This window comes from Diabrotica undecimpunctata, chromosome 8 (genome assembly GCF_040954645.1).
Source record: "Diabrotica undecimpunctata isolate CICGRU chromosome 8, icDiaUnde3, whole genome shotgun sequence".
NCBI classification, from domain to species: Eukaryota; Metazoa; Arthropoda; class Insecta; order Coleoptera; family Chrysomelidae; genus Diabrotica; species Diabrotica undecimpunctata.
In genome coordinates this window covers 35,419,734-35,437,269 of record NC_092810.1, presented here as the reverse complement: position 1 = coordinate 35,437,269, position 17,536 = coordinate 35,419,734, and the positions used below count along the sequence as shown (strand labels likewise).

The 17,536-nt window shown below is 33.8% G+C and overlaps 2 protein-coding genes across 2 annotated transcripts in view; one reads left to right on the top strand and one right to left on the bottom strand.

Annotated features, from left to right (window-relative positions):
* The window catches only part of LOC140447427 (adenosine deaminase 2-like), a 29,922-nt gene extending 17,371 nt beyond the window's left edge, over positions 1–12,551 (top strand). The window contains exons 2-4 of the mRNA XM_072540072.1: positions 3,803–4,050; positions 7,205–7,549; positions 11,934–12,551. Coding sequence (XP_072396173.1) covers positions 3,803–4,050; positions 7,205–7,549; positions 11,934–12,484 — 1,144 coding nt within the window. The 3' untranslated portion in view covers positions 12,485–12,551. The remainder of the gene's footprint in view (positions 1–3,802; positions 4,051–7,204; positions 7,550–11,933) is intronic.
* A 3,735-nt stretch (positions 12,552–16,286) lies between these two features.
* Positions 16,287–16,856, bottom strand: LOC140448766 (uncharacterized). The gene has a single exon (XM_072541881.1). The coding sequence runs from the start codon at positions 16,854–16,856 to the stop codon at positions 16,287–16,289; it is 570 nt and encodes a 189-aa protein (XP_072397982.1).
* Between the last annotated feature and the right edge of the window lie 680 nt (positions 16,857–17,536).

The window sequence follows — 17,536 nt, the reverse complement described above, 5'->3', positions numbered from 1 at the left end:
ATATCATGGCTGCGGAATTTAAGAACATGGTTTAAGAAAACCTCAACGGAGCTGTTTCGAGCCGCAGCGAGCAAGGTCATGATTGCCAATATGATTTCCAACATCCGAAACGGATAGGAACCAGAAGAAGAAGAAGAAGGAACCCAACTTAGCAATATTGGCAATATTATTTTAAAGTCGTCCCCTTTAAAAAGTATAATATATGTCTGAATTGTCAATATAATTAGGTCTGCGTATGTTGTGCCAATTTATTGGATCTCCATCAGTATTTTTCTTCTTTTTAATTAAAGACTATCCTATCAGCTTCGAGTACTCAAAAATATTTTCAGCGGTCATTTCTTTTACTATAACATGCCTTTTCCCCTAACCATACATAATAACTGATCCCTCTCTTCGGGAACTCTCACCTGATAAGTAGAACTTTTTTGCCTTCTCAATTCTAGCATGATCTGAGTCACACTCCATGTGAGTGTTTCCTGGTTCCAAAAATTTGTGCTCCATGGAAACTGGAAACAACACTGTCACTTGAACTTACAAAAAGACTGAGCTGCTGCAACATTTATATTTTTATTTTGACCTGGACACGAGTCTGAATAGGCTATAATATTTTTCGTTGTTGACGAAATGTTAGACAAAAAATACACCAGGCATAAGGCTATCTCGTCAGATCCTCGCATGGCTACTTCTTCGTGCCACATATAGCAGTGGGTAGTATTATCAGTACAGTTTCTTATGGTGAAATTATAGGTCCAAAGCTGACATTTTTATTATACTGTAGTGGACCCCACATCAGGTGTTGGCAAACACTGCTGCAAATCAAAACAAAACATATTGGTAGTCGAATTTTTTTTCCTTAACTTGAGTTTATCTGATTTTTTTAAGTGTACATATCTGCTTTTGGCATGCGCAATATTTCAGGACGCAGGGACTTACATTGTTTTTAATATTATTCATCGTACATTATTATTTTTTGTCAAACATTGATTTGGTCATGTGGACATATCCAGATTTAAAAATGATGAGTAAACTATATTTCACAGTAAATTAAACATATCTGCTTTTGGTAGACGGAGCATATAATCACATACTATCAGCTTTCATAAAAAAGTGCAAATCACAAAAAGTGGACTTATCAGCTTTTGGCGAACGACCACAGAATTATAATAAGATTTTTTCACCAAGTAACAAATAAAGATTTTTTTACTTATACCAGCGTGAGAGAGAAAGTAATTAGCGGTGGATCAGGGATTAAAATCTGGAGAAGCACTTTTAGTGGTGGAAGAATGAATGTTGGCTAGAAAAGAAATAGAGTGATGATTTTCACTACCATATTGGCAACCGTCAGGGAACGATGGAGTACGGAGTACGTGACGTCCAACTCTCAGGCTTGAGTTGTTTATTTGTAATGCCACAGTTGAGTACGCGACCCGTAAAAGAAATGGGAGAATCGACAATATAGGAGTACAACAGCTAAATCAAGATAAAATAAAGTGATGAATTTTAATTAAGTTAAAATGTTAGAGTCAATGCCCACCGGGGCCGTATGTAAGTTCAATTTAAGTTTAAAACCTGTCAGCGTGTTTGGAGAGACGATTGCCAAGTGTTTTCTATTTGTTAAACCAAAGAAATACATGTGATTTCATTTGTAACTTTTATAACCTACGTATTAGTGCGGTGCAGTGCCACGTTTTTTTGTATGGGGTATGTCCCTTAATTTTTTTGTATTCCCTAATAATCTTTTTTTTTTTGTATACAACGTAAAAGTTTGTATGCTTAGTAATACCTTTTGTTCAGTTTAATTTATAGGTATTTTTTTATTAGACAGTAAGTTATAATAGCGATAATACCATAATAATTATGCTATAACTGAGGTTATGTCAAAGTATTTATGCTAAATTTTGCTATTTAACTTCTCCTTTCAGCTTTACCCAAATTTTAAAAGGGTTCCATCTAATTTTAGAAATTTATTTAATACCTGATTTGTATAAATTTACATGTTTGTTTTTTGCTATTTGCTTTGTTTGATTTATATTTACTTTGCTTTTTGTTGACATTCTATAATAATTTTACCTGGCTGAACTTTTAAGAAATAATAATTAATTGTTAATTTGTAGCAATTATTTGTTTAATACTCTCTCATAATCATCTTTCGTCTGGTAAATCTGACAAGAATTTAGAGCGACAATATAAGATAAGTGTGTTTTTATCTTTCTTTTTGAGTATATATGCAGTTTTTTTTTTTTTTTACAGAGATTTGCCCTATTTGTCAATTCTTTTTAAACCTCCCTTAAACCAATCTTCTCCTAGGTCAAGTGACAAGTTTGCCTCGTTCCTCGACAAAGAACAATGTGGCGCCCTTTATTTCTCCCTTTCGTTCACTACCACATTCTGTCATTTTAATTGCTGGTAATTTTAATTCATCTTTCTTTTTACTAAATATACCCCTATCACAGATCTATAGACCCACGTCACAAAGCTCACCGTTATGTCCTTCAAAACACCTGAACTGTGGTTTGCAAGGTGAACATACATGCACCTAGATTTCCTATGCTCTTCTAATCTTCCACTTTCCACCCGGAAAAGTATAGTTATATAACTTCACATAATAGGTGGTCTGATAAATAACCTCCTTTGAAATAAAAATTGATTTTCTAGAAAATGATTTTCCAGAAAATTCTTTTATGTTATTTGATTTAGTCTCATTTAGGCTATAGGCTCAATATAACGATTTCAGTGATTTTCTAACTTTTTTATCCCGTCCGAATAATACCATTCTGGAATCTGCAAAATAGTCGTTTGTTTCCTCAATCACCTCTTCTTTTGAGCTGAATTTTTTATTTTCTAGCCATCTTTTTAGATTTGGGTACACATAATAATCAGAGGGAACCAAATCAGGAAAATAAGTCGAGAAAGGCACAACGCTCTTTTATTGTAATAACAACACTTCTTCTTCTGCATATGGGCTGTTTCTCTCTTCTATGAGTTTCTACTTCAGTTTCTTCAATAATGAACAAATATCTTGGTCGTTGATAGTTTTACCTTTTTCAAGATGATCAATTAAAATTATGCCTTTCCAGTCCCAAAATACAGTGTCCCTAACCTTCCCGAACCATTAAGCCTCTCTTTGCCGCTTCGAAGCACTTTTACCGACTTCAGTCCACTGTCGTGTGTTCATTATCTTCTCTGGCTTATAGCCGTGGATTCAAGTTTCATCAACGGTTACCAATCGACGTCAAAAGTTCAACAGATTGCACTTCAAAAGCTCCAAACACTGCTGAGAAGTGGTGACATGGTCATATTTGGGTTCATTGGTCAGCAAATGTGCCACCGATCGGCATGATAACCTTTTCATACTCAAAACTTTGTTCAAAATATGACACCAAACCAAAATTTGATTATGTAGTCTGAGGGAGCGTTAGTACGATAATATTTATCCAACTTTTCTTTTGTTTCTTTCTCCGTTTAATTTTTAAATAATGTTTAATGAGATATCGAAAATCATTTTTTCCCAATATGCGTCATTTTTCCAAAAACATTAACTTTATGCAGCTGTCAAAAATAGTATAGTGGCTGCATCTCGCTAAAATTTGACTTTGATATAAATGGGACTAAATCCTCAAGGTAAAAACACGTCGGCATAGGCTATAATTTGAAGTTAAGGATAAATAGAGGTTAATTCCAAAATATCGTCAAAATCGATGCGTTTTGTTGTAAATTGGGGTTAATAACCTTGATACACTACACTAGTTAATATATCAAGCATTATATTTTAAGAAAAAATCATTTATTTCTTTTATTTTAGTTTAACCTACAGAGACAATCTTTATGGTTGTATAGATGGTGATGACTTCAAGTTGAACTTCTTTCAAAAGAATAATATCAGCGATTCATGTAACTGGAAATTGCTCGGTGATATGAGAAAATCTGATGCCAAGTTTGATCACTTTTTGAAATCAAAATTGACGATTATCACAGACGATCCAGACAAAAGCTATCCTGACATAAACAAAGTCTGGAAATGTTTTCAGGCGATTTTCAAATCGATTATGGGTAAGTGATTGATGTTTATCTAATTTAATGACAATGTGGTGACAATTTTTAGAGGTTAGGTCAAAGTTTTGTTTTCAGAACCGAATTGAATACAAAATGCGCAAATTCTTGATAACGAGATAAATATACAGAAAGCAGTTATAAGATATAATTGTCATGTGAGATTTTATTACAAAAATCGGCAAAGGTACATATGAGTCCAAAGTAGTATCATACAAACCTAGGTTTGACAACAGCAAAAGTAATCATGAAGAAAGTCTATTCGGAGCAAAACCTACTAATTATCAATACTGCTAAAGTTAAACATTCACGCCAACCTTTACGCCAAAAAAAGTTACTGATATGACAAAATTTCACATAATTGCTAGGTCTGTAAACGAAAAAACTTATAACGTATACTTAACTCACTCATATCTCCTTCTTCTTCATCTTCTTTTTTTATATAGACATAACTCTGTCTGTTTTTCAATGTGCCTCCAGTAAGTTGTCGTTCCATCGTTTTCGTGGTCTTCCTATTGATCGTCTTCCTATTGGAGAACCGTCTCTTGCCATGTTTACTACTCTATTTGTTGTCATTCGGCTTATATGATCGTTCCATTCTACTCTTCTATATCATACCCAGTTCTTGATGTTCTCCACCTTGCATCTACGTCGTATATCTATACTTCAAGCTCTGTACCATAGTGTCTTACATCAATATTTCTAAGTGTTTTTCTGCCTTTCATTTCTTTCCCGATATTTGCTCATATCTCCAAAGGAAACAATTTCTGTAGAACTCAGTAATGGATCCATAACGATGTCAGTTGCATATTTTCCCCCTGTATTTCAATGGGCTTGGTCATTACTTTATTGCAGCAGATGATTTTAATACAAAACATACAAGATTGGGTTCAAGATTGATAACACCCGCAAGAGAACTTATTAAAAGTTCAAACGACAATAATTTGACTCCAATTTATACTGGACAACCAACCTACTGGCCTACAGATAGAAATAAAATACCCGATCTCATCTATTTTACTATCATAAAAGGAATTAATAACAACTTTGTAGATATTAAACCTTTCTTTGACCTTTCGTCGGACCATTCTCCCATACGTATTGATGTGATGGAACATGTATATAATACAAATAAACCCCCGCATTTTCAAATCATAAAACAAATTGGAGTCTGTTTAAAGGTGATATTCAAAATGCTATTAATTTCAATCTTCCTCTTAAAACAAATAAAAATATTGAGGAAGCAGTTCATCACCTTACATCAATCATTTAACAGGCAGCTTGGAGAGCAACTCCAGATCTAAATCAGAGCAATAACTGTGCACCATATCCACGCCATATAAAAATCTTAATCAACGAAAAGGGGAAATGAGAAAACAGTGGCAAACTTCCAGATCTCCTAAAGACAAAACTGAACTGAATAGAGCTACCCGTTTGCTTAAAAGCGAACTACACAAATACAAAAATCAAGGCATAAATGAATTGCTTGAAAATCTCACTGCAACGGATGACACAAATTGCTCTATTTGGAAACTCTATAAGAAACTTAAACATCAAATTAAGCATGATAGTCCCATTAGAAATGAAGATGGTGATTGGGCCAAGGCCGATGAAGATAAAGCACAACCTTTCGCTTATCATCTCAGCCAAGTTTTCAACCTCACTCCAGAACTATCTCAATGAAAGAAGTAAAATTCATTCACAAGAACTTAAATGCAGCCTACCAGATGTCACCTCCTATAGAAAATATTAAAATAAATGAAATTAACGATTTAGTTAAACAAATCAATATTAAAAAAAAAAACCCAGGATATGATTTCATATCGGGAAAAATCTGCAAAAATTTACCTGAAGAAGGATTTCGGTTTTTGTATGTACATATTTAACGCTATACTAAAGTTAGGCTATTTTCCGTATCCACACGAACTATCATCCTATCCTAGCGTTCAATCAGTTTGCTTCCCATTATCTCTAAGATATTTAAAAGGATACTCCTTCAAATAATGAATTCTATAATCGACAGACAAATGTTAATACAATGGAACAATTGAGCAGGTACACAGGGTTGCCAAAGTAGCAAGAGATACAATTGAAAAGAAAGAATACTGCCTTTTTAGATGTCTCACAAGCATTTGATAAAGTATCGCATGAATATATGCAACGTGCATAATAATATGCCGCGACCTTAAAGGTTCCCGTTATCCCTACCAATAGGTTCCGTAGCGGACGGCATCCGTAAAATATTGTTTTCAAATATACTGAACGGAAACGTTAGGTGTCTGATACGATACGTTCCGGACAGTGTGAATTGTTCATATTTAAAACCATTTAAATTATATTTTTCGGAAACTAAACTCTACGGGCTGGAAACGCAACGTGCATGATAATATGCCACAACCTTTAATTTAAATTTCTTGACGAAAAAACGAAAAATTTTCAAATCGACTTTTCTAGAAAACCGCGTATTCTACCGACTTAAAGTAAGAGTACTTTTTAATACTAGAGTACCTGAAAATATAATAATCTAGTATAACAATTGCTTAAAAGATAAAGACAAAAAAGTTATGCGTTAAAATAACATACTAATACTACTAAAGTACTAGAAATTTGCAATTTATTATAATTTTCCCTGTCGAGTTTATAAGTGTATGTGGAGTTTGCTTATGATAGACGCCAGCTATTTCTCTGCTTTTTGTAACACATTGAGTGTGTCGTGGTTCCTCTCTATTCCACTTCTATACATTCTTGATCTTTATTTTCTGTTTTATTAATTTCTGTTGTGTCTTTTATTCCTATGTGTTATTACTCTGTTGTCTTCTCTGCTCCGTCAACTCAAAAATATCGTTTGTCACCCATTGTTGTTTTGTTTTTAATCTAAGTTTTAAACTTTTTTTTACTATTTTGAGATTGTTTCCACTATTCCAGTTTCTGTTCTTAATCTCGTACAGTACACCATACAACACTAACCTGAAATGTCAAAGTCAAAATTAGACGTGTAATGGTTTTCTGAGGAATTATCCTTCTTTTGAATTTCGTAGGATGGACACATCGAACCACAAGAAGTGACAAGTTAACCAATTAAATTGTTAATTAAATTAAATAAATAATACAGAATCTCAGAAGTCACTAATAAAGTATTTTTTTGTTTTTACAGGACTAATAACATACAAACCGGTATTTGAAGATTACTTCTATAGGGCACTGAAGGAACTGTATGACGACAACATTAAGTACATGGAACTCCGAGGCTTTCTTCCGCAAGTATATGACTTAGAAGGAAACATCTACAGTCAAGAAGAAGTGGTAGGGATCTACGCAAACGTTTTAAAGAGATTCCAAAGGGACTTCCCCGACTTTTTTGGCGCCAAATTTATCTACGCCCCTAGTCGACACATCGATAACTCCACAATGGACACATTTGTTGAGACTTTTAGAAAAATCAAAAAGTTGTATCCTGATTTCGTTGCTGGCTTTGATTTAGTAGGCCAGGAAGATATGGGTAAGTAATGGTGTAACAATATACGAAGGTAATAAGTAAACAAAATTACGTCTATAAAAATGTTTTCAATATTCAATAAATAGTTCTGCTTAACGCTAAACGCAACAATATTTTTTACATAATTATTTCAAGCATATGTAATATTGGTTGCATAAATTCGTTTTACTTATTGAGTAGAGTACAATATTTAAATTTCCCATACTATTTCTATAATAAGCCAACATCATGAGGCAGTGGCGATTGGTGATACTATTGTTCCGGGAGGCACTAATTCGAGAATACAAATATAGGTAAAACTTACTGGTCATACGTACCAAAAGCCTTTCAGACAATATCTTTAAATATTAAGGATATTACATATTAAAATAATCAAAACTTTACCTATTTCACAAAATATTGAACCAAAGCATATGACACTATTAAATTTAAAGTGCAATTACATTTTCTTGTGTTATTTCTGGTCGCGAGTAAAATATTATCGATTCCAAGTGTAGGGCATATTTTTCAACCATTGCAAATATTAATTCTTCTCATTTCGTACCCTTCAACATGCATATTCGTCGATCACACTACGTACAGAATGGACAAGTAAATAGGGCCCTGGGATTGGTGATAAATTTAGAGGATATTATGATTTGGCACCAAATACAATAATTTGGCTACGCCACAGTAGCGCCACAAATCGTTTCTAGATTTATAATGGGAATTTGTTTAAAATCTTCTTGTTATTCAGTTTTTTACGTAGAATTTACGTAGAACCATGTAACTCGAGACTAATCATGTATAATAATGTTTTTTTTTAGTTTAGTTATTCTGTTATACCGAAAAATATATATCAAATTTGGAAAAATATAAGTGTCTTAACCAATGAATTTTACTGGAAAACTATATAAATTTTTAAAGTTTTTTTTTTGAAAGTTAGAAAATAAGTAAAACAAGAACAAAAAATCAATTTCGCCCGGTTAGCAAAACTGAAGAGGACAAGGAAATTTTTAGATTTTGGTATCTTTAGTTTATTTAAAAAAAATCGGTTGCTGTAAAGTCGGTTTTACGGGCGAAGATTTTACGTGACAACGTCTTTTTCTCGGTAGAATATTTATTGATATGAATATTATTAAATTGCACAATAGTTGTTTGCAGTTGAAACGCGCTGTTTCTTCTCAATCGACTGAATTACGATTGATTGCAGAGTGATTTAAACTAATAATTTACTTAACACTATTAACATTTGTCAATAGTATGACATAACCTATAAACTCAGTTTCTCAACTTTTGTGTCAATCTAACAATTATTCAATCAATCATAGTTTACGATAATGAAATATTAGTGTACAATTATTTACCTTTATTGTTGTAGTTGTTGTAAATGACGAATCTAAGCACTCCACATTTTCACTACAGACACAGCTGACGATACTTTAACCACACGTGTGAACTTGTATTATGACGCTTTCTCGGTTTTCCAACGCCAAGAACGCTCGAGAAAGACAGAGACACAAGCACGCACCAATTCAACGCGCCTAATTCTCTAGTGCTGCGCGCGCAGCGGACCGATCATGTTTGAGTGGGAGAGAGACGCAAGGCATTCGTCGGTCCGGCGGGCCTCTCTCTCGTTCGGTGACTCATCGTAACAGACGTGAGCGGGCGTTACACTTTTTCATGAGTGACTCCGAGCCACAACCTAATTTAAGACGTTGTCACGTCAAAAAAAGGAGCATAGAATTGCGCAAATCCCAAGTCTCTGATGCCTATAGTACTTACTAATAGTGCTGCACTGCAAATAAAGGGAATATATTAAGCACCCCGTTTAAGATATATAAAAGATAAAGGATTTTTGTTGATATTAACCAGGGAAAAAATAAAACTCAATGTAAATATTCTTTCTATTCAGGTATACTTAGTCAAAATTTATATTTGTGTTACATTTTTGCTTGTTTTATCAAACCCAATGATTTATTGCTATATACACAACTTTCCAAATTGTGAGGAGCCTTTCTTTTTTTAGAAGGTAAATGTCCGAAAGTGGTATAGTTGTGTGGCCATAAAGCCTTTATGGTAAGTCGAGATCCCGAGATCCAGCACTTACTTGTAAAATTCACTTATTTTTTTGTTCTACTCCAGTGTAACTTCCAAAGTGTAGAAAGCAGAAACCAAACCTGTCTCGGTGTTTGCAAAACTAGCCGCATTGATTAACATTTTCTGAATCGCAAGATTATTGAATGTAGCTCAATTATTTTTTTTTTTTTAATTCAAACAGAGTTCCAAATTGTTTTAATTCTTGGTCAAAAAGAGTTTGAGGTTCTTCAGAATCAGCATCGTTTCCACAGTTTCCCGCAAGTGATAATTATATTTTTGTATCCCAGATATTTCTGGAAGTGTTTGCATATTGCTGTCTAAAATCTTTTCCAATGAGCAAAACCATTCTGGTGGTAGACGAATACTGTTAACTACGAGGCATGTTTTTTAAGTAAGTACTGTTTTGCGATTCCGCCGCCGCAGCGCTACGGTCGACGTTCCGCGCATGAGCGCTGGTTACCTACATCTCTTGTCTACGCACTGACGCCATTACAGTCTGATTCTTCATTGTATACTTGTTTACTCCAGTGTTTAAGATGCCTCCAACAATCGTGAGTCACGCTGATTGTGAAGTACGGGCTGTTATACGATTTCTTAGTGCTAAAGGCGTAAAACCGATCGATTTTCATCGTGAGATCGTTGAAGTTTACGGACAAATGTGATGGAATGGTAAGGAAATGGGTGAGAGCATTTAAAGATGGTCGCACAAATGTGCATGATGAAGAATGGAGTGGGCGTCCTTCGGTCGTTAATGAAAATTTGGTGCAGAAAGTGGACGAAAAGGTGAGAGAAAAAAGACGCTTTACAATTTCATCATTGTCCGACTGCTTTCCTCAGTATTCTCGTAGTGTTTTGTATCGCATTGTTACCGACAACTTGAATTACCGGAAATTGTGTTCACGTTGGGTTCCAAAAATGTTGACGGATTTGCACAAAACCCAACGTTTAGGCAGTGCATTGACTTTCCTTGAGCGGTACCACAGAGAAGGTGAAGATCTTTTAGACCAAATTGTTACTGGTGACGAAACGTGGGTGGCCTACGTCACACCAGAATTGAAACAACAATCCATGGAATGGCGACATTCATCATCACCCAAAAGAGTGAAGTTTAAGCAAACAATTTCTGCCCGGAAAATCATGTGCACAGTTTTATGGGACAGAAAAGGAGTATTGCTAGTGGAGTTTCTGCCTCGTAATGAGACAATCAATGCAGTGTCTTATTGTGAGACATCGAAAAATCTGCGTCGTGCAATCGAGAACAAAAGACGTGGCAAGTTGAGTAAGGGTATCGTTTTGCTGCATGACAATGCCCGTCGACATGTGGCTAATCAGACCAAAGATCTCATCAAATCATTTAAATGGGAAACTCTAGATCATCCTCCATACAGCCCTGATCTGGCGCCCAGCGACTACCATTTGTTCCAGCACTTGAAGAAACACCTGGGCGGTCAGCGTCTTCAAGACGATCACGAAGTCAAAACATTTGTGATGCAGTGGTTAACAAGTCAGGCGGCAGCTCGTATATATAGCATATCCCTCTTGGTAATTATACACACCAAATTGTATGCAGTTTTTATATCATTTTCAAGTGAGAATATTGCATCAGATGAATGCTTACATATTTTTGTTGAAGTGCCTGAGCTACAGGTACATACTCCTCTAATGTCCTCTGTTTGTTCTTTCTGTAAACTTTTATCTTTATATACGCCGGGTGTATCAAATTACTTCTCTACAGAAAAGTCATTCTCACTTTTAAATAGAAGCATTTTGTTAAGAAGAGATCTAGAATATCTTCCGTTGCTAAAATATGTTTCTCTCCGTTTCAAGTAAAACTCATAATGATTTTTGATAAACTCCACTAATTATGTAAGATTAAAAGCCAATGTTTTATTTAGTACACAGTCGTTTAGAATTTTGAATATCATTTTAATATAAATAGAAAATAAACAAAACATAAAACATAAAAATTTTTAGTTAGGGTGATTCGTAAACGACATTTAAATTAGGACCAATCAGAGGTTCGTATTTATTTTCCTGTGCCGTACGTTGTGGGATAGGCGAATATGTCTTCGGCATCTTCGGTGTCCTCGATTCGATAATGTGTTGCTGGTTGCATATAACCTAGAGCGTTGATTCTGTGTGCGAGTTGCACTATAATCGCTTTAATTTTTACCGTCGCAGCATCCCCAACAATCTCAGTTTTATTAACCTTATCAAGAAGCATGTACAAATATAAATAAATTAATATTAATATATAATAGGTTTTCACTCTTTTTTTACTATATTTTTTATATATGTTTACTTTTAGGTCAACCACTAACAGCCTTTTTGTCCCAATTGATAGAAATCAAAAATCTTGGAGCTAAATTCTTCTTCCACGCTGGCGAAACAAACTGGTACGGAGAAACAGACCTTAACTTATTCGATGCCATCTTGCTAAACTCCACCCGAATTGGACATGGATATGCCGTACTAAAACATCCTCTAGCAGCAAAATATGTCAAAGAAAAACAAATTGCCTTAGAGATATGCCCCATTTCGAACCAAGTCCTCAAATTGGTTACTGATTTAAGAAATCACCCCGGTAATTTGTTGATCGCTAATGGTTTTCCGGTAGTTATTGCTTCGGATGATCCCTCCTTTTGGGGAGCCAAGGGTCTTAGTGATGACTGGTATATGGCTTTTATGGGAATGACTAGCAGGGAGACGGATCTGCGTTTTCTAAAACAACTAGCTATTAACTCGATTGTGTATAGCAGCTTGGATGATATTCAGAAAAATGCAGCGCTATCCTTATGGCAAAATGATTGGAATGTGTTTATAGAAAATATGCTGATTCGATTTAGGCATAGGAATTAATATTTAAAGACAATGATTTAAAAAGTTTTGTAATATACTTTCTTAATAAAACATTTTTTTTATTTAACTAGTAATTTTGTTTGTTATTTCTATCTTAATGTATTCGTTATATCCTCCCATTTCATTTGCTATATCATGCTATGCATGTTAGAATTCGGCCAGTTGTTTAATTTGTACCAGAGGCCATATTACTCAGACAATTCTTTAAGTCAATAAACCAAAATTTGTCTTATAGTAAATCTATTTTTATCCATAGTGTCCTATGATATTTTGTTTGTCGCTTAACGTTCATTAATAATAAAGATATCGTGTAATGTCCTTTTGGCAGTCGCCTTCTTTGTCTTTTATCTTAATATTTACTATTTTCTTCCCTTTCATTTAACACATCATACACTCCAATCGGATCAATAACAACGAAGATATGATATAATGCCCTTTTGGCAATGCCGTCATGTGTATTTTTTTATCTTAACATATTCTCTACGCTGTCTCTTTTCCAATGATGTCACGATTCGACGAACTTTTGGATCACACCCACCACAAAATACTAAAAAATATTTGAATGATCAGTACAGTAATGATAGTGTCAGCCATTCTTTTTGTAAAGTTTTCTTAAGCAAATATGTAAGGTTAAGTTAGTAAAAATACCAAATAAAATCTAGTTATTAAAAAAAAAGAAATACTAAAATAAATAAAAAAGTGTCTAAATTAGGCACTTATCAATCTGCTACCTGTACAAAAAAGTAACAACGAAGCGATGTCGTTATGTAGTATGTAAGAGTAATACACGCTCTACATCATTTAAAGACAATAAATATTATTTTATAAGTATTCTAAAGCTTTTATTTCTTTATAAACAATGTTATTTCTTTAAGTAACTATATTAAAATATTTATATTATATATTTAAATAATAAATATTTCATCATAAATTTATAAACCAGTGATGTATTAAGTTACATACACACACACTTTAATTAAACTAAATATAAGAAGAAATAATAAAATACTTAAGAAAAATATGTGTGGAGGGAAGGAAAACTCCCACCTACCAAAATGGATATTTGCATTTTAGTCAATATATGGTAGAGGCATAGATTCACTAAAGGTCGGGCAAGTTTACTTTTCGTGGTTTTGTAAAAAAGCGACGCGAGCAATACCAACATAACCACAAATAATTTTTATTCGATCCATTTGGCATTGTAAGGAAGCTTGGTCTCATTACGAAATAATACAAGCACCCATTCTGGGATTACCCTTATTTTTATGCCACTTTGTGTGTTGTTTAACCGTATGTAAAGAAAAACGAAAATTACCGAAATTACCCAAAAGTTTTGAGACAAGACCAAGTGCGTAGCTTGAATGCCTGCATGTAGATGTGCAAAATGAAGTTCGAAAATAAGCAGTTAAATAAAACTACTTTTGTAAGGTAAAAGAAAAGAAAAGCGCTTATCATATCCCAAGATTTGGGATAATTCACTACAGAAAGCAAAACCAAGAACACGAAATTAATAAAAGAAGTAAATTGAGCTGGGTAGCATATGGGTAGCAGGCAATGGATAAAAGTCATCAAAGACATACTACAAAAAGTATATTCGTCAAAATGGAACTGGGCCGGACATGTGGATAGTCAAGAAAGCTGGAGTGGAAATGTGGGTGGATGAAGAAGGATGGTACGATGACTTACGTTATCGGCTAGCTTAGAATGGAGAAAACTAAATTGATAACGGCAAACCTAGAATAGAAAAAACTGAAGAGCAATGATAGAGGCCTATATTGAAAAGTTAGAGAACGGCTGAAGAAGAATAGGAAGAAAACATTCATAAAATTAAAGAACTTGCGATGCTTCTTGTCCATTCTGTTAGTTATGTTTACTTTGTTAGAGAAGATACAAGGAAGAAATAATCTGGACCGAAATAGAATATCCTGGCTGAGATATCTAAGAGAATTATTTCGTTGCAAATAGTTAAAACGATTAATAACGAGTTCCAACCAATAGAAAAAGGAACCTTACGAAAGAGTTTCATAAAATAACCCATGCCTTTAATTTTTTTTACGAAACTACTACTAATTTGACCATTGCATGTTTTGTAAGTCTTAATATCTGCTTTATTTCTTCAACTACTTGTCTAAAACGATAAAAATAGATTTTATTACTACACCAAACGTATTATTGAAGGTGAAATAATTCTTTTAATATAGAATCAAGTTTCTCGTGCACAGTAATTAGATAATTATAAGAAACATTCATTAAAATGTTTATAAACACATTGATGTGAAAGCAGGACATCCTTGTAAAATTTTTATATTTTAACAAATGATATATAACTTGTAAAACGAGAAGTTCAGAGTGGTTGACTGTATACCATGGTGTATAAAACACTTACAATGATGTGTAAAACTTGATGTAATTGGTACTTATATTATTATCAAAATAAAAATATCCAAAAGGATTAAAATCGCTTTTATCAGACCATCATCTTAGCAAAAGGCACTTACAATAATTAGGTTTAAGAACATTTGGTTAGGTATCAAATATTATTTAAACCTAAACTTTAATTACATAATGTCGCTGAATAAGAATTTGAACAAAAGCCGAAAACGCTTTTGAATATAACAAAGTTGCCTTCATGGCAATAAAAACCATTGAAATAACAGTTGAAATTAAAATAATTTGCTACGCTGAGGATGCGGTGACAGCAGTACCTGAAGATGAGGACCATATATAGAGACTACTACACAGGTTTGAAATAGTAGCAAAATAATTAAATATGTTTATCTTTATACAGAAAACGCAGTCTATCACAAAATCAAGAGAAAGCAGAAGATATAAGTTACCAATTTATAAAAAAAGTATGGAGCAAGATATTACTCTTGATTTGAGAATTTTGTCGATTTTGCCCGTCAGTGAACGACGTCAACATCAAGGATATAAATGAACCCTCCACCGTTCTTAACAGCAGTAGTGCAAGCACTGATCAGTTAACAGTGTAGTAAGGATCTAAGGGATCAGGAGACTAAGACCTCGGAAGCCTTGAAAAAGACATCAGAGAGGATGTCGAAATCTCAGCTATAGAAAATCGACACGGTTAAACCCGGAAGTTTGGTGTGCTTGATATTAATTTTTGTTATAATATATTTTGTATTTTTTGTATTTTGTATATATATATATATATATATATATATATATATATATATATATATATATATATATATATATATATATATCTTCTTTGGTGGATTACTTTCGGGAAAGCGTCAGGTAAAGGATTGGCTAAAGATGGTATAAGTCAGTTTGGCGAAAAACTTTATTTAAAATGTAGAATTTTCGGTGATAGGCTGTCACCTGTATCAGCACCTAAATGAAAAACGTATTTATTACAAGTGGTGGAAGTTAGCATTTAAAACTTACATTGAAAATGTTCAGTTAGTCCTTGTGAATATTGTCATACAATATGTTAAAAAAATCATTAAAATTTTAAATTAAAACATTACAATATAAAAGGGTATTTTTACAAATATAACACAAAAACTACAACTTCATGTCAAAGGTACCTTAAAGGAAAAAAGTAGAATAGAAGAATTCTTCTTATCTTTTGTTGAAAATCTTGCTATCTTCTGTCAATATCTCGATGTCATATGTAACAAGGTTATATTTATATTTACACCTCATGCAATAACATGGAACCACCAGTTAGAACAAAACTTTAAAAAATACAATCAGCTGGAAAATGAAATCTATTCTCAAATGTAGGTAGGTCATCTGTGTATGTTATGATAAGTTGCCTCCATATTCCAGTCTGTTACGTCTTGTCAAGTCTTGTTAAAGCAAAAATGAGTAAAGACACAAAGTTTTCCACATCTTTCTTACAGTTCATAGAAGAGCTACAGTTATGCATGTAGCACATTTCTATGAAATTTCTCTTGAATTTGTTGTCAATCTTTTTTAGTACTTCTACATTGTCATAGTTGGCAATGTGTCCATTATTCTTAATATGTTGGCCAAAAGCTGTACTTGTAGGCTTCCTCACAACATCACTCTTGTGCAAAGCTATTCTTTTTGATAGTTTCTGGCTGGTTTGACTGACATACATTTCCGAACAGGAACCACATGGAATAGAATACACTACATGGAAGTTATCCAGTTTTTTAACCCTTTCTGTCAGGTGAGTGAAGTATGTCCCTAATCTTTTGTACACTGAATTTGCTATCACTATGTTAAACTGTCTGAAAAGGTTTGTGATCGGTGGTGATAAACCCCTGATATAAGGCAATCTCCCGTAGAAAAGTTCTACTGATTCTCCTTCTATTGCTTGTCTTCGGTGTGTTCTTGCCATTGGCATATCTTGGAAGAGCAATTTGTTCAGCAGCATCTTAGAATAGTGATTTTTTCTAAGAATATTATAAAGTAACTTGATGTTCTTATTGTAGTTAGAAGGGTGACAAATTTTTTTTATACTGTTTTTCAGACCTTTGATGAATTTATTCATCTGTTCATCCGGATGATAATAGTGAAAAGGCACATACCTACCTGAGAATGTTTTCTTTCTGTACCTTCTTCTTCACGTGCCATCTCCGCGACGGAGGTTGGCAATCATCATGGCTATTCTGATCTTGGATGCTGCTGCTCTGAATAGTTCAATTGATGTGCATCCGTACCATTCCCTCAAGTTACGCAACCATGAGATTCTTCTTCTTCCTACACTTCTCTTGCCCTGGATTCTTTCTTTCCTTCCTTTCTGTACCAGTTCAACCTTACTGTATTATCCTCATATCTGGTTACATTAGTGTCGAGGAATGGGACCATATTATTTTCTTCTGTTTCGACAGTAAATTGTAGGTGAGTGTTATAGGAGTTAAATATGTTAAGAGTGTAGTTGATTTTGTCAGCTGGGACTGCACATATGAGGTTTTGCAATTAATGCAATTTTCCCATTCTTTCAATTTTCTTCTATTTCTTACCATGTTTATCGGTTAGCTTGTACATGTTAAACGTATTGTATCTATTTTCGATTTCTTCAATTCCATGAAAATGTTTAGGAAGATGTTGACT